This window comes from Agelaius tricolor, unplaced genomic scaffold (genome assembly GCF_023055355.1).
Source record: "Agelaius tricolor isolate 1412-34295 unplaced genomic scaffold, bAgeTri1.0.p SCAF_2, whole genome shotgun sequence".
Lineage (NCBI taxonomy): Eukaryota > Metazoa > Chordata > Aves > Passeriformes > Icteridae > Agelaius > Agelaius tricolor.
Window position 1 is genome coordinate 48,362,295 of NW_027269262.1, and position 25,478 is coordinate 48,387,772.

Genomic DNA, 25,478 nt, shown 5'->3' on the forward strand with positions numbered 1-25,478 from the left:
GTTTTTTCATACTTGATCAAGTTGGTTAGACAGCAACTCATTGAAATTGTATGATTTGTTACTTTTTACTTGGACCACTGTTTAAAATATGAAACAATACTTTTTACTGATTATCATTCACTTATTTCATAAATGGAACTAAATTGAATGAATTCTTTAACATTGATTTTTTTTTTTTTTAGTAGCTCCTTCTGAATTGCCACCATTATGCCTGTTGGAGCAGGCTCCCCAGGGAAGTGGTCACAGCACCAAGCCTGCCAGAGTTCAAAAAGCCTTTGGACAATGATCTCAGGCGCCTGGTGCAATTCTTGGGGCTGTCCTGTGCAGGGGCAGGAGCTGAACTTAATGATCCTTGTGAATTCCTTCCAACTCAGGATATTTTATGTTATACATAAAACAATTTTTGTCAGGTTTCTTCAACTGATTTTTGATAGGCTGTTTAAAATGCATGTAGTGAGCAATCTTGATAGTACACAAAGCCCTACTCATTTTAGGTACCATTCTGAAAAATATTACTATGCTCAAGTGCTATGAGCAGTATACCCCATTTCTTTAAATAATTTTTAAGTTTTTCATCCAGCATATTGTAGTGACTGCAGCTGGGAGGAGGAGAAATTTTCTGAAGTATAGTCTCCACCACCACCACAAAAAAGTAATTTTAATTGCTTTATTACAGATGCACTGTTCTAGCCTAGAGTAATTTTTATCCTAAACAACTGTATTATTCCCAGGGTCATTTTGTGTAATTTATTTTAATATACAAGTTTCTTTAAGGTGTATTTCTGACTCTTAAAATGCTTTTAAGTGATGCCACCGCCTAAATCCTAACTTAAAAGAAAGAAACTAATGGAAAGTGTTTACTGCTTCAAAGGTACAATTACTTAGATGATATTTATACAGTTTTTGTGGATTGCACTGAGACTTCTCCCTCACTGGTGAATTGGCTGTGTTTGCCTGTGTTGATGCATTTCAGGGCTAGCCCCCTCCAGAGGTATGCTGCAGCCATACTGGGCACTGAGACATAATGGAGAGTATTTTGTGCATGGGTTCTTCTGTGGTGTTCTCATTCTTTGTGCCTGAAAAGTTGCAGGCTTCCTGAGAAATGTCATGGGATGCAACATTGTCCTGGTGTTTTCAAGTTGTACAGCATGCAGAGGCATTTTAGGACCTAGGGGTTTTGTGACTAATGTAGATGACTGTTCCACAATGACTCTGCCAACCTTGGAGCAAATCAGTTTCACTGGGTGTTGTGCTGCCTTGGCTGGATTAATAATATGGTCCAAAGTACCAGGACTGAAGCTGGATCACATCTCTGCTTTGCTTCAGCCAGTTCTGCAATTGAAGTGCAGAAAAACAGTCTCAATTGATAAATGAAAATTTTCTATTATCTGAACACCACAAAAAAATTGTTTCCGTAACTTACTGATTTTCGTGGTATAAAGACTTTGGAGGTGTACTGTTCTTACCTAATTATGAGGGAGAATGCAGGAGGAGTATCTGAATTCATAAAGCGACTTTCAAGAGTCTTGTAGCCTCATTGACACATATTGATATAAGAACTTCTAATTAAAAAAAAAAAAACATATAGACTGAGGTTTAAAAAATGCTTCCCTAAGCAACTGAGTTTCCTTGAGTTGGAGCTGCCCTGGCTTTGCCAAAGCTCTTCCTTTGAATACAGTGTAGTGTAGTTTGCTGAGGGACTCTTAGTGATGCCAGCAGTTCTGGAGTCTGTATTATACTTAATGCATTTCATCTGATTGAGCTTTAATACAAAAAGGTGTTGGGAGGCCAGAATGCTTTGGGGAATCCATTCCTTGCTGGGCTGTGGTAGTGAGCCTTCTTAGTGTTTCTAGCTGGCCCTGTGAAGCAGTTACACAAGGATACAGTAACAGCTGTGAAAGGGCAGAGTAGCATTATGTGATTAGATAGGGACAGTGTGTGGGTTTTAATCCATCCAGGCTGAGAAAGTAACTGAATTTCAGTCTTTCTTGGGCAGGTACTTTTCTTACTGGACTAAAAGTAGATGTGCATTCATTTCTATGCTCAACTGTGATTTCAGTCCAAGTGCCGTGGTAGCATTTTGTCTGAACTGAGCAATTTGAGCATATACCGAAGTGTGTTCTGAATATACCCACTGTAACTTTGCCCTTTACAGTGCTTACATAGAAGGACAGCCACTTCACATGTGAGTATAGGTGTACAGGAGATTGAGTGCTTCAGTAGAACTATTCCTTGCTGAATTTTAGTTTCTAAAAGAAAGCTGAATATAGCTGACTCAGAATGAAGCAATTGTTTTGATTTTAGTTCTAGAGACGCTTCCTTTGGCTTACACATTTACGTATAAGTGTGCATGTCAAGTAGCTTTCCTTTAGCCAGATGATTCTTAACTGTTTAGAGAGTCTTTCTTGCTTACATATTTGTTTTCTTTCAGTTAATAATGGGACTTGGCACTCAAGGAGCAGAGAAGAAGAGTGCTGCATCTATTGCCTGCTTCCTGGCAGCCAATGGGGCTGACCTCGGCATTCGTAACAAGAAGGGTCAGTCCCCTCTCGACCTCTGCCCTGATCCAAGTCTCTGCAAAGCATTGGCTAAATGTCACAAAGAAAAAGTCAGGTTTGTATATTCATAAAATGCACTGTTTCCAAATGTCTGCTTTCCACAGATTAACTGATTTTTTTAAAATGTTGAAATTAGCAATACCTAATTAAAACATACAAATTTGGGAGTTTGGTGGGGGTTTTTGTGTGTGGCTATTTTTTTTTTTACTTTTAATTCTTTAGGTTTTTATGGTACACTGAATGCTATTCAGAAATACATTACTTGAAACTTACCCAAGCTTTCATGCATATTAGTATGGGAAAGATGAGAATGGGAAGGTGACAGTCTTCAGGGGAGGAATTGGTAGAACTTCACAAGGCAGTCAGGGGGAAATCCCTGGAAGAATAACTAAACATTGCAAACAGGTTGGCCTGGAAATTTGTGAAATCTCTGTCCATACAACTTTTAATGACTGAAATAGGCAAAGCCTTGTATAAACTGATATGAATTCACTGTTGTTGCTGCTTTGAGAAGGTCACCTACTGAGTATCTGTTAATCTGAACAACTGTATGATTCTGTGAAAAGAGAACGAGGGGGTAGGTCTGATGTCTCTAGAAATCACAATTTCAGTGAAGTACCATGTTATCAGGTCCATGCAGTACCAGAGGATTCACCTTGTCCTAGTTACGTTCCGCCTGTTGCCACAAACGATTCTCATCTTTAATTCCTATATGGAAATCAAAACTGTACTCTTAAAATGTGAAAATGAGAGGCTGTTTTTATTGGTGTTGCCTGGTAAAGAGTAAGGCGCTTATTTCCTTTCGGGTTCTGTGTGTGTGTATCCGTGTGTGTGTCCGTGTGTCCCGGCCCCATCCCATGGCGGGAGCTGGGCACGCGCGCCCCCTGCGGGCCAGCGCAGCGCGGAGCTCCGGCCCCGGTCCGGCACTGCCGGGCGTGGGGACGGATGGGCGAGCCCGGGGGCTGCGTCTGCCCACTGCAGGGCACGTCTCTGTTAGTAAAGCAAGCTCTTAGGACGAGAGAAAGCGACGTTTTACGCTCACAACACGATATCCTGACCTGTGTGTCCTGTTTCTGTACAATGCCTTGTCCGAGTGTGTAACCTTGCACTGCAGTGTCAGCTGTACTTCTGGGAAAAGGCAGTTCAGATGGCTGTATGATCATACATTGATGCCCAAGTGCATAGGAGTGTAGAAGCAGCCAGTTGATGTGCATTTTAATTTGAGTGAGGTCTTTTAAATTATTAAAAGTTTGACTGCAAGGTTTCTTTGTAGTGGCCAGGTTGGTTCCCGAAGTCCATCTATGATCAACAATGATTCTGAAACCTTAGAAGAATGTATGGTGTGTTCAGACATGAAGAGAGACACTCTGTTTGGCCCATGTGGCCACATTGCCACGTGTTCCTTGTGCTCACCACGGGTGAAAAAATGCCTCATCTGTAAAGAACAAGTTCAGTCTAGGACAAAGGTAAAAACCTCTGAAATTTATTGGTTCTCTTACTTTTATAGTGGAAAAGTAAAAAAAAAAAAAGGTAAAAAAGAGGTCAAAGAAATATACATGTTTTATGTGGTATTATGCCTTACACATGTCTCACTGGATGGAGTTAATTTTGCATCATAATGATATCTTGCTCTTTTCTGTTTGCCTGTCATACCTACCTCTCCCTGCCTTGCAATGTCTTCATTGTTCAGGTCCTCAGAGTTCCTAATACAGTCACGTGAGGATGCTTTATTGAACTAGACTATTTTCCCCCTGCCATGGTATCTTTTCTTCATATTAAGATAAATTGCTGCTTCTTCTGAAATATAATTTCCCTCAGTAATACTGAGTTCTTCTATTCCTTAGGGCTACTTGAAGGATGATTTGCCTGTAAACTGAGTTAATATGTGCTTGTTTCTGTAGTTAATAATTACTTTCAGCTTTCACCTTCTTTTTCTTTGGAAACATGAGTTTCATTACACTGTCTTTTTCCTTCAGAGAATCAATCAGTCACGCCCTATTTTGGAGAGGTTTTCAAATGGTTTTTCAAATGGTTATTCACAAATAGTTTTGACTATATGGATACCTCCCCATTGCTTTTCTGTTTGAATATTCTTTTACTCCTTGTAAATACCAAGTCTTGTCCTGTTTTTTTTTTTAGCTGTTAAAAAAAAGAAATCATGTTCTGCATTTGGATTTATGTTTGATTTTTAGATTGGCTTTGGGGGTTTTTTTCTTTGTTTGGGGTTTTTTTTGGAACCCAACCTGTTTGGTTTTTTTGGGTTGGTTTTTTTTTTTTTTTTGTTTGCTTTTTCCAAACATATTTGATTAGTCTGCTTCTGTAGTATGTTGTTTTTTCCTCCATCTCAGAGTAAGTATAAGAATTGTAAATATAAAGTTGCACTGTTTTTACTACTCACTCTCTTATTCTTCTTATACTATATGCTGTTCTGCATTGTGTATGTTCAAAAGCCAAATGTTAACATAGTGGGAGCTCCTTTTCTCTAGACTTTCTTTACAGTCAGTGAAAGGGTCTGCCACTGGGTGATTTGGAGTAGCAAAGTGAGGGTTCTGCCCCTACTCATTCATCTAAAGAAGGTACTCTATGGAAATCAGCTTTCCCAGGTGAAAGCTAAGCTTTATGGATAGCCTTCCTTAGATTTCTTTTGCTGAATTAGTTTGAGAGATTGGAATATCTGGTCAATACTTCTCTTATACTTTTCTGTATAAAAACCGCAAGGCCAAGAAATAAATGAATCAGGACAACAGTTCTGTGAACTGAAAGAGGTGGTGCAGGCCAGTAAAAATGGAATTGTATGTGATGTCTTTGATCATACTGCATATGCCCCATCCCTGGCAGTGTTCAAGGCCAGGTTGGATGGGGCCCTGAGTAACTTGGTCTAATGGAAGATGTCCCTGCCCATGGCAGGGGTTGAAACTGGAGTATCTCCTAGCCCAGAATATTAAAACATTTCTGTAAAAGTACCTTTTAAGTTAAATTTCATAGGATCATAGAATGTTGGAAGGGGCCTTTAAAATCAGTAATGTGACTGACATCTGATACTGTGCAATGAGCTGGAATATCTTCAATGAGATCATGTTGCTCAGAGCCCTGTCCAGCTTGACCTTGAATGTTTCCAGGGGTGGATCATCTGCCACCACTCTGGGTAACCTGTTCCAGTGTTTCATGACCCTCATCATAAAAAATTTCTTTCTTATACCAAATTGGCTTTCTTTTAGTCTAAAACTATTACCTCCTGTACTACTGCAACAGGCCGAGCAAAAAAGTTTGTTCCCATCTTTCTTATAAGCCCCCTTTGAGTACAGAAGTGCTGTAATAACATCTTCCTGGAGACTCTCTTCTCCAGTCTGATCAACCCTGATTTAAGTATCCTTGATGGAATAAAGAAGGAGAAAAGAAAAAAGAAAAATAAATATATGGTATTCTAAATGCTTCTCTGTGCCTGTCATTGTACTGAATGTGTAAAAATTGCCAGCAAATACCTGTTCTTAGAAGTTAGTGTGATAACTTATTTAAGTTGCATTTTGAGATGCTGAATGTGTTAAAAACCCCACTAGATGGAGATTCTTAGACCCATGTGCCTTGCAAATTAATGTAGAGAGCAGGAGATGCACTTTGCTCACGTGTGTATGTTGTTCTTTACAGATTGAAGAATGCGTAGTATGTTCAGACAAAAAGGCAGCAGTGCTCTTCCAGCCTTGTGGTCATATGTGTGCCTGTGAGAGTAAGTAACTTTAGAAAACCTCTTTTGGAAGTAATTGTAGGACAGAATGTTTTTTATCAGATTGCTAAAACCATTAACAAGTGTGTGTATGTCGTGTGTCCATCGCAACAGTGACAATTAGTAATCTGATTTCAGGTTCAATTTACTTGGTAGTCTGGTGTGATCATCAGAATTTTGACATTATTTGTCACGCTGGTATTAATTGGAGGACAAAGTGGAGATTTTCAAATATTTAGAATGTTTAGAATATTTTAGAATATTTTCAAATATTTAGAAAGTGTGTGCTCATCTGAATAATTTAACTGTGAGTAGGCTTTCTCACATAATAGAAGCCTACTGTATATCATTAACACTTTGGTAGTAATTAGAATTAATTTTGTTGTTTTGTTGCAGCTTTTTGAAGGCATTCAGATCTGCAAATGGTGTTTTAAAAAATATTGTCAATAAATACTTAGTATGCTTCATTATTAATCTACAGATTTGCACAAGGGCTGTATTTTGCCCCAAAAGTCACATCATGTATCTTTGCAAAGAGCACCAGTTATGGTTCATTTTGATTTATCTTGTGTAATGGTAAAATAGGTAGGCGAGCTCTAGAAATTTTTTGGTTTTGAATACAAGTGGATGAGAATGCAGCTATCACCTTGTCTCCAGACATTTCAGGGTTTTGTTGAAGGGTCATTTCCCTAGAGAATAGCAGTCCTTATTGATGAGGATCTACACAAGAGGGAAGGTAATCATCCCCATGAGTAACTGCTTACTTGGACTTGCTAAAGAAGTCTGGTTTCTTCCTCTGTTCTGGCTGAGGCAGCTGACATCAAACCACTGACTATAGTTAGCCTGATCTGGCCTCTTTCACTGTCTGCAGTTGAAAGATGATGAGAGAAATTTTTTTGAATCCCAGGAAAGAAGACAACAAAATGATTGATGACTGTGGTGAAGGATTTCAGCAGCGCAGTACATGTCACCAAGTCTAAGCTGTAACAAGGACAGCAGAAGGTTTAACAGTTGTAGATTATTTCTTTCCAGATTTTTTTTCTGGCCATCTTGTTCAAGCAGGATGAGAGAGTCTTCAAGTTTGTGTATTTTGTAGGACTCACTGTCTTGATTCACAGTAACATTTTAGCATTTATGAGACAATAACTTGCCTTAAATAGAAAAATTACAGCCCCTTTTCTAGGATTATATCAAAATATGTAGGTTTACTCTTAAGGGTAAAGAGCTGCATCTCTTTCCCCCTGGAGCATTAGGACAGTTAGTGAGATCCTTTGTTCTAAAGAAAAAGATAGCCAGATAGTCATTGCATTCTTGGAAGTTCTGGTCTCAAATGTGTGATTACCTTTTAACATCTGAAATTCTTGTGGACTAGACATCCATCTGGAGAAAGAGGAACATGTTCACTTGAAATACCTTAAAAGGAGATAGAGAATAGATTTACTTTCAGCACCAAAAAGGACATTGTTTAGGTGTGATTTGCAGAAAATTTGTGGAGATAAACTCAAGTAGTTCTTCGTATTATAAGCATCTGTTAAGTCATTGCTGTATAGTTACTCTGAATAAACAAACTCATGTATAGGAAAAAAGAAAAACAAAGTGGGAAGATTCAGAGTTGATTTATTTTTCTGTTCCCTCAGATTGTGCAAGCTTGATGAAGAAATGTGTACAGTGTCGGGCAGTGGTTGAGCGAAGAGTGCCTTTCATAATGTGCTGCGGAGGGAAAGGTACAGAAGATACCAGTGATGATATTTGTGAGTGATTCCAGAGCCCATACTCCTTCCTGTTCCTCCACCAACCTATTCTCATTCTCTCAAATTATCTAAATATTTCTCTCCTTTCTGAAGAAAAGTTTAATGAAAACAGTGCTAACCCAGGTATCCCTTTGCTGTTTGCACTACTTTCTGCATTAGTAGCAGCAATTGTGGTAACACCACCAGTCATTACACTGGAGAGTTGCTTCTGGCATTCGGAGTAGAATCCAAAACGTGTGATGACTTGGCCACTTACTAATGCCCTAAGAAGTAAAAGCTGAAGATTTTCTGTGATTGTGCAAATGAGCAAATATTTATTATTTTTTTTTTTACCTCTGGTACTCTGAAGTAATGGTAAGTATTTTGTATCTAGGTACAAGCAACTTTCCTGAGAGAATGTCTAGTTTTACAACTCCTCCTTTCACTAGTTTTTAAACTTCTTGTGACTTACTTGAGTAATTTCTGTGAATTATTTGTATTGGCTCTGTGTGTCTATATGTGTTACACTGTATTTCAGTTGAGTTTATGAGAATGGGATGTCAGTTCATTCTTGTCATAATGTTCTGATATAGATAAATATAAGAATACTCATTAAAATCAGATTTTCAGTACTCACTGGAAATTCAAGACTTGACAATTCTTTCTTCCATTGCTTCCCAGATCAGTCAAATAGAGGACTATTAATCTGAGCTTGTTCAAATTTTGAATGAACTGCTTCTAAGACACTTGGGCAATTTTGAACACCAAATAGAATCATCTCTGTAGATAAAAAAGTAATTTCAGTGTGAAGGAATTTGGCTTTTTTTTCCTTAAACATATGCAAAAAATATTCATGTCAGGAACTTCGCTGACAAATAGGAATTCTGAGAACATTAAGGGACTACAAGCATCATTATTATGGAAATACTTGTCAAAGAAGTGTTGCTGCTAAACTCAAATTCTTTGTTGAGCTGCAGTGAGGGTGTAGTGAATTTAATTAGATTATCAAAGATGGTTGACTAACATTTTTTTCAGATAATTGAAAATTGTAGCTGTGACACTGGAAATAATTATTCCCAGTTCATTAGATTGCTGCGTAATCACATATCTTTATTTTCTTTTAATGTTACAGCAAGTGGAAACATTCCAGTTTTGCAGAAGGACAAAGACAACACTAATGTCAATGCAGATGTACAGAAGCTGCAGCAACAGTTGCAAGACATCAAGGAACAGGTAAAAGTGCTGGATAAAAGTTGTAAGACCCATTAAGTGCAAGAACCACTTGATTGAAAATGGCAATGCATCCTTTATTATTTAAAGCAAAATGACATGTTGAAGTGCATCAAGTCTTAAACTGTAGTTGGAAGACCAGTATTTTTTGTGGGATGTGACTTGTATGTCCTCTATGTATGGGATTAAAAGAAAAAATCAATTGGCTATGTTTGATAATCCATCTATTAGAGCATGTGTGTTGATGTGACTGAAAAAGGATGCTCTTCCCAGCCAGTACATTCTCTGACTGTTAAGCTGACCTGAATGTGTTGATACAGAAAAAACTGTTTTCACAGAACAGAGATAAAAATAGATCATCTTCATCATTCTGTATCTACCTTAATCTTGACTTGTCTGTTCATTAACTGCCTTGGAACAATAGCTGACAGTTATCTGTCTTATGAAAGGTATAGCGAACACACTCTTCAAAGAACTGTGTGGCTGCAAGGTTAAAACTTTGAAAATATTATACATGTAATTCAAATATTTGGAATTTAAATGTTAAGGTTTATCTTTGTAATTCGGTGTAGTGTTTGCAGACCTTTCAGCAGTAAGGGATCTGGAGCATTTGACTACTGAATGAGGTTAATCTCTGAGAACCCTGATAATGTGACTTTTTGTTTCCCTGTGTATAACACAATTGGAAGAAACTTTTCATGGCTACAGGAAACTGAGGTGTTCTAGCTTGCCTTTTCCTGTAGTAGGCTTACAGCAGTCCATAATACTTCAGTGACAGCAGTATCACATCTAGTCCTGGTAGTTGTTGGATTCAGCTGTTCATGTGCATGAAAGCTTGGGCTAGAACATTTAGATTGCCAGCTTTAGGACCTGTGTTTCAAAATGCCTTAAATTTGAGAGCTGATATGCTCAACTGAGTGTCTGTGAGGAGCTTTTCCTGTCATATGGTGACTGGGCCAGCACCCCAGTCACAGAAATTCAAAACTCTTTCCTGTGTAGTTTTTATCTGTAAAGAACATGCAAGATTGAAAATTGTAATTTGAAAATGCGTTTCTGTCTTACCTGGAAACTCCAGACATTACTGTCATCTGATGGCTTGCATCCACTATATAGCTTCTGCTTTACTTTTTAGCATTGAATGGAAAGAATAAGGCATTTGAAATGGTTCATGCACAAGATGCCAGATGCATGCTTAAATGCAAGTAATCTGTTTTCTTCAGATACATTTTTTCAGGGTACTTTAGGAGTTATAGAAGATCAGAGTTCTGTTTGCCTATGCTGATATTCTTATGTATAGGCACGTGAAAAGAAAACTACTTTGTTACAGTTTTTCTTCTTGATTAGATGTGATCTCAGGGGTTTTTTGTCAGTTTTCCTTAGGTGCTATTTTATTCTCTCTGATTTTATCTAACCTTTGGGATTTTGCTAGCCAACAGGCAGAATTGTTCAGTGCCTCTGACTAGAAGGAGATGGTTCTGGCTATTCCTTGTGCGCCTCTTGGCTTGAGACTCTTGTGTTTTCAGTGTCTTTTGTGCTTAGTCTTGTGACAGGGCAAATTGTATCATACTTGTGAGCAGCAAGTCAGATTTGATTAAAATTGATCATCTCATCTTTTAAATTTTGTGCTTGAAGCTGTGCACAGCATTCCAGAATAATTGTGTATTCTTTTGATTTGTGCTGTAATAGTTCAGTCTTCGTGTTCAATTGATATTTTTCTACTTAAAATTAATTTGTTCTCTTTCAGCAGGTATAAGCCTTTGTTTCAACTCATACCTTCAATGATAATCTAATATGTTAGTGCAGCAAGCTTTTAAAACTATTTCTGGTGCCAAGCAGAAGTGATGCTGATGTCAACAGAATCTCCCACATCTGATGACCACACCATTCGTCAGGGATTCCCTGAATGTGAACCCTTTTGACTGTAATTGCAATACCTTCACTCCATTTCATACATAATCATCATCATCCATCTAATATCTTACGTATGTTCCTTCACCATACTTACATCACTTTCTTCTTCCTTAAAAAATAAATTTATTTTGTCACTGTGCACCTGTATATTGTTGTAAAAACTGTTTTTAGTAGTGAGGAATTCATACTTCAAGCAGTTTAAAACACCTTGTTAGTGAAAGAAAAATAATTTGAGTTGCAAACCCAGTTATACTTAAGGTGCAATGGGCACTTTCCCAGAGTGAAGAGGTAATTCTCATATAGAACAGGCATAGTGCCTTTTTATACTATTTGTTTTCCTTTAAAAGATGGGAGTCAAATGTTGCAAGCAGATAAAAATGGGATTTCATGCAGAGGATGGTCTAACAAATAATATAATAGTTACAGGTACTTATTTTTCACTTATTTTCTGCTGCCCAAAAGGGGCATAAGGCTTGCAGTGAACTTTCTGCAAAGTGGTTAAATAAGGAATTCTCCTTCAGAGTTGGATAAAACTCCGTTATCTGGGCTTATACCCCACTGGGAAACTGCTGAACTAATTGAGAAAAGCCTGTCAGAAGAGAATTGTGTAGCAAACAGGAAGCTTGTTATTCTGCCAGCTGAGTCCTCCTACTGTGTGAAGTAACTTAAGTGTTAAGATAGTATCATGTTAAGAAATTAAACAGCTAACATATTTTATATACTGTGCTTCTGTACTAAGCAGGAGAAATAGGGCAATCTTCTCATACTGCATATCTATAAAATGAAAATGTTGGGATTTCTGTCCTTGACTGAATGAAACAGTTCAAAGTAATGGTGTTTCAACAGATTTGATTTTTTTATTATTTCTGTGTTCCTTAATGGATGTTTTAATTTTTAAATGATGGTGTAGCATTTGGAGAGAAACAGACCCTTGTAACTTCAGTAATTCTGATATTATATTTAGACACAAAAGCAAATAATTAGCCAAAACATACAATAAATGCTACACATTGGGGATTTTCCCAAAGATAAGATGAGTGTTTGCTTTGTCAGTCCTTTGTGAAAGATCATCACGCCAGTGCTGCCAAGTTATAGACACGTGTCACACAGCTGTGTATTCATTGCATTGGAAATAGCTGTTTCACTGATACCTCAAGTCTGTGAGTTACTGGAGGAGGAATACTCTAAAGGTCCCATTGATGTGTAGGATGTGAAAGTGATGACTTGATGTGAATGGAAAAATGAGCAGGACTGATTGACAGACAGACAGTCTTCTTTAAATTCTTAGTTTGAGAATGTTTTGTTACAGTATTGTGGAAATTCTGGCAAAGCTGGAGCACATTCCCCTTCAGGGCTTTTTTACAGTATAAAATGGCTTAAGGTTTTACCTGGAAGTTTTATTTTCCTGCTAGTCCATTATACTAGTACCCTGAAGATAAAAATAGTGATTTGGCCAGATTCCATGCCAATTTAAACTCTTAAACAGAATTTTGGTGAATTCTTTTGGTCTTGAGTTACGCTATCTACCCTAGGAAGTAATACCTCTTGATTTCATAGAAAATGTGCTTTAGGATTTTTCTGAACAGGGTACCTTGGTATGGATTTTCTCTCATGCAATGAACAAATTGAAGTGAAGCCCCAATGATGAGTACAGAAGTAAATCACAGGTGCAAGGTGGTGATAAAATGAATTTGTATTTGAAATACAAGCATTGTCAGTATTTCATTTTATGTATGAGATCAATATTTGTAATTGTTAGATATTTGTAGTATGTCTCAGATAAGAGGACATCTTAGATTTGATTTGTTCTATAGAATGGTCTTAACAATTTTCATCTGTTGTAACATCTGTTCATTTACTAACATTTGATAAACTGTTATAAATGAAATCCTAATATGGCTGCAATATATTTATGGTGAAGGAACATGCCTTATGAAAACTTCAATTTCTGCACATGACAAAAGGTGAAGGACATTGTTCCTTAGTGACTTGGTGCAAAATGAATTTTGCTGTTGAAGAACTTTGGGCATTGACCATCACTTCACGTTCAGCAATTAAAACTGATTTTAAAAGTTTGCTGTGCTGCTGTTATGAGTAAAGGTTACAGATTTATTAAACTGTTCTTAATTTGAAACTTGAGGTGTTCTTTTTCTTGAAAATCTAGATAACTAACACAAAGTACTAAATTTTACATATCAATTATGCAACATTTTTATTCCTTCTGTGGGTGTTGAGTGCTTGGTGTTTACAGGTAAGTTTATGAATGGCTAGCTAGCCTGAGAAGAAATTTGTAAATCATTACCCAAGCATTGCATACATCAAGCTATTGATGTTTTGTTCCCTGGAAGATTATATGATATAAAGTAGAATGTTTCTGAAGAGTGTTTTAATGTTGCAAATCTGCATAATTATGTTGAAAATATGATGTCAACCTACTACTGGATTGCCTTAATTAAAGAAATCATATTTTGAAAAAATCTACGTGGTTGTGTCATGATGGAGTAGGAAAAGCCCATATATTTTAAGTCCATGTGGAATAAAAATGGGATTTAAATAAACCCCCACCATTTAGCTTAGTGGCTATGGTAATTATCTGCTATGCTTAGGATGACATATTTGTTGTTGAATTTCAGCAGTTGAGATGTTGCACACTCAGTACTGTATGACTACTACCACTGAGTAGGTAACCTGTCCAAATCTTTTGCAGACGATGTGTCCTGTGTGTCTGGACCGCCTGAAGAACATGATCTTCCTGTGTGGCCACGGGACGTGCCAGCTTTGCGGAGACCGCATGAGCGAGTGCCCCATTTGCCGCAAGGCCATCGAACGGAGGATCCTTTTGTACTGAGCAGGGGCCAGGGTCTTTTTTACTAGGTTGTGAAAGAGTAAGGACATGTTGATGCTTTTAAACCTCTGTTAGTTTGAAAGGTAGTAAAGGGTTCTGATGAAAACATTTCTAATACTGTAGCACAGGTTTGTTACATAGTAATTGTTTAAAGACTGTGAACACACCAAATAAAAGAAACAGTATTTGAACAGTCAGCTTGTAGCTTTACTCTTAAAAAACTTCTAAGCCTAATGCTAATTTAAAGCAGTCTTTTTTCCATTTTGTTTCTGTCTTCTTCTTCCCCTTAAAGTTTAAAGAAACAATCATATTTTGGTTTTGTTCATGTGTATCATGTATGTATCAGATGTCAAGTGATGTAAGGGAATTTTTTTTTTTATATTGTCAGTTACTCAGTTACTACCAAACATAAATATTTAGGATTTTTTTTTTTTGGCTTTGTGCTTTTCTGGAGAGTGTTGACATTTCCTGTGACAGTTCTGATTCACAATTAATTTCTGTCTTGAAATACACAGTCATGAAAAAACAATACAAAATATATGCACAGTAATAATAGAAACACTATTCCCATAAGGTCATGCCTCAGAATGCAATGGTAGGGTAATTCTGACTTCATCATGTCCTTTGTTCCTGAGGTTGGGTTGTGTAGAAAATAATAAAAAGAAAAATCTGTTTTAGAAGCATTATGTTTCCAAAACTGCACTTTGAGCTAACAGGTTCAAGCTAAGTAACTTAAATAGCGAGCTTCATAATTCTGCTAATTACTTGAATTGTATGGAATTGCTTTTAGCTTGAGTGGAAAGGAGAACATTTGAGCTGTGGGTCAGTTATCCCTTTTAGATGAATGAATTTGATCCATTCTTTAGAAACACATACATGCAGAGCCATTTAGAAATTGTGGGTCTGTGAATTCGGAAAAAAGAGATTTTGCAAAATTTCCTTTCTTTTTAAGTGAGTTTTATTGTCTCCAGGCAAACAGTGTCAACAGCAAAAGAGAATATTTAATATTGATTATTCATCTAAGTGGGGTGTTAACACCAGAACTTATCTGTGAGCATTACCTAATAATACTGCAAATGAAGATATTGCTGACAGAACAGTGAATTTTGTGAGCTGTGCCTAGTTGAGCTGAATTTTGCTGAAGGAGTTTCTTGTCCCTGATATGATAAAAAGCTGTTCCTCCTGACCTCCAAAATGCTACTGTTAGGGACTGCAAACTATTAATATTTTGAAAACAAATGTATCCTTTCACCCTTTTTAGTGGTAGAAAATACACTGATTTAAGGATCTCTTGTAGCTAAAAGGAATCTGTGCTTGCTCCTAAGTGATTTGACTGTTTTCTGAGTGCACAGTTCACGTAGCCCATTGCCATTATGCAGACTTCATTTGGATGTGCTCTTGCAGAACATTAAAGAAATCCGTGCTGGAGTCACTTAGGTGCCTTACTTGCAGCTAAGATGAATTTATCATTGAATTCTCATTGCATATGTCTAAAATGTGGATAAAATGATAGTTGAGGGAAGGATCCAAGTAAGGATAATGTTGTAATCGTGGTCTTTGCAGATAAATCAATCTGTCTTCTGAAACTGATCTTGATATGCCTGAACTGTGCAAATGTTGGCAAATGTCTCAGAAGACTGTTAGTAATAAAGATAGACAACTGTAAAGATAGACAAACCTTTAAGCAATAAGATTTAAACACTGAATAAAGTTTTCCAGGAAACAAGTACAGTGATATATTGGAAAAGTATATGTAGAGGGGCTTTTAACACCATGAAGTGGTGTAATACACAGCCTTACAATAGCCATCTTTAATCCTCATCCAGCATTCCAAATGTTCCTCATTATTTTCAGTGTTCTTTCATTGGACACAATCACAATCTGGAGTCACTGTAGTAGTCTGGTTTATTTTGTATACTAGTAGTCATCTGTTCTCACATAATTGTATTCTTGACCAAATGAAGCAGGCTTCCCTTTTTTAGCTTCTTGATTCCTATTCAAAAGTACCATAATTTCAAGGAGTTTTGGAAAGTTTTTGATGTAAGGCCTTTTTTCAGTTCATCATTTTGGGTATCTCCACTTGAACTCTCCGTGCATCTGAGTGTTCATTGCAATTTTCATTTGCACAGTATGTATGTTACTAAGGTTTTTGGTTTGGGTTTTTTGATTTTTTTTTTTTTTTGGTAGCATGTTTTACAGCTGAACTTTCTATAGTAGTCTTCAGTTTCTTGTCAGGCTTCCCCTGGAAATACTTCTATAATAGGATGTGCCATTTGATGATCCATTCTGAGTTTTAGCCTGTCATCCATCAGATTTGTACCTTGATTTCCTCTGTCTCTGGCAGACATATTTTGTCCTCTTAATTCTTTAAGGGAACCTCTGCAAACTTGGCTGTGCAGATGCAGGGTGGATCTCTTCTTGATAACACAACTCAAAACTGAAACCTCAGTATAACAGTTCACATTTTCCTGACTCTTTGTTGCTGGAACAAGCCAGAGTTACTTGAAAGTATTCCAGCTTAGCATCAGCTGAATAATTCAGCTGAGTTAGAACAGATCTGAAGCATCCTGGGTAGGAAACTGGATGTAAGTTACTGTTTAATACCCTCAGTGCTTGAATACCATCACAGTCCTATGGAAATGGAGACAATGACTGAAGGTATTGCTGTAGGAGCAGCTTTAGTATCCTATACTGCACTCACAGCAGGTGGATGTGACTGCATGGGAGTTTGTGATTGGACTCATTCAGCAATGTTGTGTGCCAGTTGAGACTGAACTGTGTCAGCTTGATGGTGACACAGAAAAACAACTATTTTAGTGCCAAGGAAAACAACTGAATTCTAAAAACTAGGAAAGCTAACCAAGATGCTTGAATTATTTATATAGGTCTTTTATTGACAGGAGGAAGAGCTGTATCATGTCTGGAGATGGTGATACAGTTTGCCTTTCAAAAAACTTAAAGAGGAAAAATGCTTGCAAATCCAGTATCATTTATGGAAATAAATATTTATATTAGACTCTCTCTTTTAATTCAGGTGTAGAAGGTGAGCCAGTGTTGTTGAGGATCCCAGTAAGCTCATTCACTTTATTTTGTGGTTATCTGTGCACAGAGTGTGAATGTTTAATTGGATAGCACATATTTGAAGGATGAGAAGTTCACTTGAAGGCCAAAGGGGATCATAACAAGTAGTAGAGTTAAGGAAATATCACTGTGCATCTGTCCTCAACAAAAGATTAAAGTCTAAATTTCACCTGAGCAAAGTGAAAATTAGAAAAATCAGTTAGGCATTTATCTCTTAATTTATTGTAAAGTCGTAGAATGTAAGGGTTGTAAGGTTTGTTATGTCCATTCCCCAGCATTTAATAACAATTTTGAAATTAAATGGAATGAAATATCTCCATTTGTTTCTTGCAACAAGTAACAAGACACCTAAAAATATGTATTGTTCAGTGTGAGGTATGCTCAGATGTTTAAGTAAAATACTTTCTTTTCCATTCATTAAGGGACATAAACAGTCATATCACTATGTAGTGATTTAAAGTGTAAAGACAACCTAGGAGGTTAACAGAATAAACTAAATACTTGTAGATTGTTCACTTTTGTATAACTACTTTTGACTTTTTTTCCCCTCAAAACTTGTATCATCACTTATTGTGGCCCAAGCTTATATGGCACTTCTCAAAATCTGGGCTGCTATTGCCTACTTTCCATTTGTTGGATTACTGTGTATTTGTACATTGGGGTTTAGAGAAATCCCTTTTTCCTGAAGTGGATAATAAAAACTAGACTGGTGAGATAGCAAACAAGTTCCTTTCTAAATGTGGAAGTTTGATTAGAAGGTGGTATTCTTAACTTGGACTGGGTGAGAATATAGCAGATTTGCACAAGTACTTGTGCCTTTTTAGCATAATCTTATAATTGGTATTTTAGCTTCTTTTAAAGACCTGAAATGGTCTTTTAAAAATAATTAAGTACTTATTGTGTAGATATTTTCTAGAGATGAAGGTTTATGTATGTGTAGTTATCTTTAGCAGTATTAATTGCAGTTAGTGTAAACACTAAATTGTTTGAAGAAGCTGCTTTCAGCTAGTGATCTGAGCTTCCTCTGAGAAATTTGATTTTACTCTTCCAGTAGCAGCTGGTGAACCGAAGAGCCTATCCTGTTCTTTGTGCTGCATGGGTCAAGTTTTCACTTAAAAAAACCAAACCCCAACAACACTACAGTCTAACCTTTAGCAGTGCTACCTCCTTTCTGTCAAAGTGCTGAATTCTTCTCTAGCTGTTTGTAGTCTTTGGGAAGGGGTGGGGAACACATCAGTTTTCTTTTGCTTCATCAGTTTTGATGTCTGAATACATTGCAGAGGTTTTTTTACTTTAGAAAATTACTGTGTAAAAGTTGAGTACGATAGCAGTGTGTGATTTGCCACAAAGTACATTGTATACCTGTGCATAAGTTCCTGGAATTCATACTGTTGTCTTTCTGTGCATTTCATACTTTGTTTGTGTTGACAAAGCTAAACTGTTGTCTGCAGAAGCTTTAGTATGTGCCATTTTTATAGCTCAGCCTGTGGTAAATACGCAAGTTCTGACTCAGGGCTTTTTAACAACTTAAACACATTCACAATATTCTTCAGCACATCTTGGAGAATACTAGAGATTTAATGACTGTACAGTGCCTTGATAGAACTACTAAATGGGCAGCAGCCATAGGGTCTTCACAAGAATGCAAGTATCTTTTCAATCCAGTTAGTGAGTTGATGTTAATATAGTTGTAATGCCCTCGCCATGGACTTATAAACTTGTATATATTTTCTGTAAAGGAAAATTGGCAAATTTAGATATTGTTAAGCTTTCTGAAAGCTGTTTAATTGTTGCACTGGTCATGAGGATCTGAAGGGCATAATATTCAAATTTAAAGAAGCAGCTTTTGTGTCAAAGACAGCTGAGAAAATTTTCTGTATGTGACATTTTTAGTGTGAGGAAGAGGTCATTGAATAACATGTAAAAGTAGCAGCTTTACTCTGATCTGGTAAATCTTCTGTAAGCGAGAGAGAAACAACCAACAATAAAATCAGTATGTTTGCATGCCATTTCATAGTTAGAAAACTTTGTGTAATTTTGAGCTTCTAGAAATACTTAATTTGTCCCAGCCTTAGTGTCTTTATGAATGCAAACTATTCATGTTAGGAAACAGTTTTTACTGAATCATAACGAGCATTTTTGCTTTTGTTAAAACTAACTTTGTATTTTCTGTAAACTGTAGATTTTGACATGACTGTTTATTGGAGAAATTTAAGGTTGCCTGTGTGAATGTAGTGTATTTCTGTATGCAGATAGCATTATATAACTGCTTACTTTAAAACTGCTTAGCAAGGTCTAAGCTTTTCAAAGGAAATGCTGATGTACTGTATGGTTAGTAAAACTTGTCATATAAGATGTATACTGACTTTTTGAAGAGCTTTGATTTAAAAGTATAGTTGGGCTGAATTAATACTGATATTTTGCACACAACATTGGAAAAAGGGTGGTGGCTCATTTGTCTTCCTCCTTCTGAGTTGTAATGATGTTAGATGTCACCATGGAATTTGAAAATTGGATACCTGAAAAGGTGTTTGCAAACTTGGTTACTTGTTGGCATACAATGTTTAAAGGAGCACCAGACTTTATTGAGAAATTTTGCAGTCTGAAGTTCTTAAAAAAACTGGTTCTTTTGTAATATGTTCCTGAAGAATGAGTTTGTGGAAGCATCAGAAGTGCTATGTGCCTTTGAATCTCCAAGGTACTCAAACATTGCTAAAGCAGCACAGTAGAAGTTCAAAGGGTGGATTATGTTGTAACAACAGAAAGGTTGATTTAAAATTATTTCTGGATTATGTGCAAATTTTTCTGTAAATATGCAGTTCATAGTACTGTTCTACTGACCCGAGTTGCTGTTAAGTGTATGTTAGACTCTGTGTTTACTTGTAATTGAATGGCCTTTACAGATCTGGCTATGTGAATGTGATCATTTAAACATCTCCTGCCAGATACAGTAACTTCCATATTCTGAGACAACAGATGCTGCATCATGGTTTGTACTTTTAGGATTCAATTTAATGGATGCATTTGTAAAAAAAAAAAAAAAAGCCTATGTAATCAAAGGCAACAAAACCAACCAGACTTATATGGCTTAGTGTTTTTATTTGTCCTGGTGTACAGGTGAAAAAAGGAACTGACAGAATAAAAAGTTTGTTGCTCTCTTTCTCAGTTTCTTTTCATTTTTCAAGTTTCTTCAGCCTTGGTTTATATGACAGGTCTGTATAAAAACAGTGTTTTCAAATACTTTTGAAAAACTTTATTTTAAAATAATTTATGCAATTTGTTAAAATACATTTGAAGTAGCCTCTTGTTCTTTGCTTTGGGATTTATGAGCTGTTCACATATTTCTCCTTATGTGTTCATTGAACATGACGGGAGCAGTGCTGGCATTGGTTGAAGACTTCATCTCTGTGGTCTCAAGGGTTTCAGCCCCTGCTGTTGATTGCAGTGGAAGCTGCAGGTTTTAATAGTGTTTGGTATTGATGGGTTTAGATTTTAAGAAGGCTGTTTCCTACTGTACAATATAAATAATTATAATAATTTTATAATATAAGTACTGTGTAATGCAGTTAATTTCTGTATAGTGCACTTGGTTGTTCTAAGTCATTCCAGCTGTATTCAATATACAGTTGTCTGTTTCTGATGGGAGTGGTGAAGGTGCATGGAGATTTCCTTTGGATTTGACATGAATCAAATGCAGATTTCTTCATGGGTGTACTCTCATTTAGGGAGTAAAGATTAGTGGTAGTATTGGAATAAAAAAGCATTAGCCTTCCTTTTCAGACTTAGTTTTCCCCCATAAGGAAAGGAAATATAAGTTGTCAGAAATAAAATTGAATAAAGTTGAATTTTTGTGCAGCCCTGCTCATGATGGTGACATGCCTTGGAAAACTTTTGCTTTCAAGAATGAATCATACCAACTTTTCTTGATACTTAAAAGAAGGTTTTGGCTGAAAAAAACTTCAGGATTTTAAATGGTTTGTTCCCTTTTCAGCAGAGTAGTATGTTCTTGCTTTCCAGGAGATAGTAAGGTAGGGGTTTTTTGCAGTCTTTAGAAGTGATGCAATGATGGATTAAAATAGTTTATATTAAAAACTGAGAACTGTGCCAACTGGCAATGTATAAATTTTAGTCTTCAACAATGCAAGACTTTAAGTTATGGGAAAGTCATTGCAGTATCTACTACAATTTATTGATCTACAAGGATTTATTGATGCTTATGTGACTGCCCTAGAGAAGCTAATAAACCTAATTTCTAAAATTTTTAAAATACACTTGTGAGACTAATAGTGACCTCTTGCAACACTAACACTGTTTCAGTGAATTTTCCTTAGAAATAAATCTGTGGGAGGTAAGGAGACAAACTTAATTCTGAGCCGATTTCCCCATTGACATGTCGGCATCCTAAAATGTGTATTTCTCCCACAAGGGGTCAGTAGCACCCTCCATTTGGCACCACTTTTTATTACAATATAAGTACAAAGCAAACAAGGGATAAGGATAATGATGATTGCATTAATATGTGGGTGGACCAGACCTAACTTGTCTCCTTCTTCAAGCAGGCTAAGTATAATTTGGTTATTTGCTGACTTCAGTAAGCACCATATTCTATCCTCTGACTCTCATGTGACATGAACATTGCTACTATTGATTAGGGCAAAGTTCCAGTGGAGTGTTTGCCTTTAGCTCTAGTTGAAAGTATTCATTTAGTCAAGCTTTTTTTCAAAAGCATGCAGTTGGAGCAGATAAACTGTATGAAAGAGCTTGTCCAGCAGGCAGGGGAAAAGAATTCTTGTAAGAGTGTCCCACATATTCTTAATGATAACCACAGTCTCCCTAGATGGCAAGAGCTGATTAGTATTTTCCACTCTATAGTAACACAACTTACAGTTAAATATGCTTTGAAGCCTGTCAGGCTGCTCAGTGGAAGGAATGTCCAGCTTCTCAAGGCTTCCCTGAGTATGCAAGTTACTTGAAGGCCAGAAGTTTGAAGTTGAAGTAACTCATAATCTTTCTCCCAAGAGGCTGAACAGACCAGAGAGCTATTTCTTCAACAAAAATTTCCATCCCCGGTAGCAAAGTCATGTTTCACAAATAAGAATGTTGAGATGGTCAATGTCATTCAGGCACAGGTTCTTATGTGTGTTGACTTTTACAAGGGACCTTCCTTACCTCCATGTTTGCAACTCTTGTTATTCTCTCTGTCACAACTGTTGTGGGGTTTGTGTTTCATGTCCTCAGTGCTTCTGTCCCCACTACTGAAATCCTCCATTTCAATTCTTTCTTTGTCTGTATTTTTGATAGCAGAACTGTGTCCCTTCCTTCTTGGTGTGTCCCTTCTGTCCTCCTGTGTTCTTTTGCACTTGAGGTTGCCATAAGCATAGTGAAGCCTTGTCCTTGTGTCCCTAACTTCACTGTGAATTTCTGTACTGACAGGAGGAATTCCTGAATTTGGTCTTGGCATAATTTCACATTAATTTATTGACATCCCTTATTTGTCCCCATTGGTGGCATAAGAAAAAGTTTTTGTCTACCCCTGAGGAAAGGATAGGGCCACTTCTGATCTCAACCATATGAGGAAATGCAGAAACAGGTAAGTGTTTCAAGGTTGTTTAGCTTGGGTGATGTCCTTTTGTCCTATAGGCCACCTCTAATTTTCATTCTTACTGTATCCTGGACTTGGTTTTTGGTGGCAGCTTAAGGGTTACTTCTCAAAGAAACTCACAAGCAACTAGAAGAGAGAAGCTTCCATCTAGAGTGTCTTGTGCACTTATGTTGCCTGGAGGAACTTCAGTAGGATTGCTTGCAAAGAGAAGGGGTCTGGTTTTGGACTTCTTGCTGCCTCCATAAAGAATTAGGAAAATAATTCCATCTCTTTGAACAAGGTAAATCTGAAACCACATTCCAAGTATTTCTTTTCTGCTAAGATTACATAATCCCTACCATGTATATGCTTTATAGTGGTAAGGTAGCATGAGGTTCTGTATGAAAGCTATATAAACTAAATGCCAAATATATAGCATCTATTTCCCAATGGCCACAGATTGTTGGCTTTGAAATACAATACTATTATTTTTCCTCTTTTCTGTGATGAGACCAGTAAAGGATAAAAAATAAAGATCACTTCAGGTCTATCCAGATAAGGTGGCTTTTCCTAACACAGAGCCCTAGTTAAGCTGTTTGTGGTACAGCTGTACAACATATTCAAGTTTTTTGTCTGTTTTTCTGATTTATAACACATGGCACTTAAGGCACCTAATTTATATCGATATTGGGTTTTGTTCAGGTGATTCTGATTCTGTGTAAGCCTGAGGAAATCTTGATATTGTTGTCTGCTGAAACTGCATTCTCCCACCATTTCATGTAGAGGACATAGAGTCTGGAAGCACCATACTATTTTTTGAGATAGAGAAGTGGGCTAGAGTAAGGGAATAGGGAAACTTAAAGCTAAAATACAGCCATAGACCTAGTTCTTCTGGCATTTATGAAGTAAGAAACTCAGATGGCAAATTTGACAGAGAAGAGTGGTTTACTAAAACTGAGTTTTAAATTCCTCTGTACCCTCTTTGGGGAGCCTGTAACATGGATACACTGAGTCCTGCTGGAACCCTGCCATGTCCTGCATGTCCCACCACCCTGGATAGGTCCCTCCCCACCAAATCTCCCTGGAGGAATACGTCTTATAATTATACTGAAAACTATTCCACCCATGGAGAAGGAAGGCATGAGAGTTACAAGCCACTCCCTGGTGCAAAAGTTGTGGATTTGCTGTTTTATTTAACACAGTTTTCTTCCCATGGGACACGCTGAGGATGTAAAGGAGTAAGTGATCTTGACTTGGATTTTCTGTGTGCTGTGGCTGTCTGCACCCAGGCAGCAGCATAGAGGAGCTGCTGCAAATCAACTGCTCAGTAATGAGCTGTGTGAGGTGCTCGCCCTGCAGCAAGCAGAAGCTGGGAGCCACTTAAGCTTTTAAAGTGCTGCAGCCAAGTAGGGTTGAGTGGGCCAAGCCCTCTGGGCATCTACTTATCCTGAGCTGACATTGCTTTATTGGTAAGTGGCATGGAAATGAAATAGATTTGAAAAGCATATCTTCATTAACAAGATTGGGATACCAGACATTTAATTTTAGGCTTTATCTGCTGTGCTGAATCCAGCGGTGACGCCGAGATTTGGCAAGCAGTTGTTGAGCACTCCAGGAAAGTTACTCGTGGGCTTTTGTAGGAGTTTCTCAACTTTGAGGATGTAGTCAAATAGTCCTCAGGAGAGAAAAAAACCAACTAGCTAGCAAGAGTGTTTCAGAAGAAAGTTTATTGGGTTTTTTTTGGTTGGTTGATTGGCTTTTGGTTTGTTTTAGTTTTTTGTTGTTGTTGTTCTCACTCTCTACTGGATGGCAAGTGTGCCTGGATTTTTGTTTCTCTTGCCAATTTTCATTTAGCCAAAAATGCTTCCATAACTGATACTTTACATCTGGATTTGCCATCAAACATATATCCTATATGTCTGTTCCAGCTATTCCTGACCATCATACTACCTCTCCCCAGAGCATCCTTCCAAGGGTGTGAGTGTGTGCTTATAGGAGAGCTAGTGTTATCCTCTGTAAGGACAAGGAAAGGAGTTTAATATTGATTTGGTCTGATCTTCTTTCTGACCATCTTCAATTATCAAATGTTGAGATGCCTTTTTTTTCACATGGCGTTTAATTTTGAGAGGAAGTCAGTGGGGGCATCATTGCTGTGCCTGGAGTTCTTGGGTTTGGCCTGTCCTTTCCTACAAAAATTAGACCTGTTGGCCTAAGATTGGTTGGTTTATGAGGTACAGGTATTTAAACACTAAGCTGGCCAGTACTGCTCATAGGAATATTGATAGAGATGGCCTGGAGCTGGCAGGTTTTTCTAGTGAAGATAAGGAAGAGCTTAGCACATCCTAGGTTAAGCTCCTCCCTGTCACAGCTGAATGCTAAATGCTGTGTGCCCTGCAGTGTCTGAAGGGCAGATATAGATTAAGGCATCTTCATGGCACAGTGCTGTGTCCATAGGAGCTAGCAGTGAGGGAAATGCACTGCATCCATGATAACATAATAGTTTTCATGAGTTGGTACATCTGGCTTTTCTGGAAGGGTAGGTAGCCTGAGATAAGGTCAGTAGGTATCCTAGGGAACCTGGAAATAGAGCACTGGATGGTGCTGGGTACTTGTAGCCCAAAACTCTAGAACAAGTTTGCTTGTGTATCTGGATTGGCTGTCAGTGAATTAGAAACAAGAGGATCTATAAGGCACCAGCTTTCCGTGTTTGCACGAAAAGTGTCCTTCCCTGTGCTTTATTAATTTGCTTCCTCCTGAAAGAACACAGGAAGCTAACAAGCCAAGCTTGTTTTGCTGCAAACTGTGTCTATGCAGCATTGAA

General features: G+C 37.4%; 1 protein-coding gene across 3 annotated transcripts in view; it reads left to right on the top strand.

Annotated features, from left to right (window-relative positions):
- MIB1 (MIB E3 ubiquitin protein ligase 1) overlaps positions 1–20,236 on the top strand; it is a 77,538-nt gene extending 57,302 nt beyond the window's left edge. For 2 of the 3 annotated variants that reach the window (XM_071418190.1, XM_071418186.1), the window contains exons 16-21: positions 2,432–2,613; positions 3,832–4,024; positions 6,204–6,282; positions 7,917–8,030; positions 9,142–9,242; positions 13,858–20,236. In XM_071418190.1, the coding sequence (XP_071274291.1) occupies positions 2,432–2,613; positions 3,832–4,024; positions 6,204–6,282; positions 7,917–8,030; positions 9,142–9,242; positions 13,858–13,998 (810 nt within the window). In that variant the 3' untranslated portion in view covers positions 13,999–20,236. The remainder of the gene's footprint in view (positions 1–2,431; positions 2,614–3,831; positions 4,025–6,203; positions 6,283–7,916; positions 8,031–9,141; positions 9,243–13,857) is intronic. The other variant, XM_071418189.1, reaches the window with a different exon arrangement.
- The last annotated feature ends 5,242 nt before the right edge of the window (positions 20,237–25,478 follow it).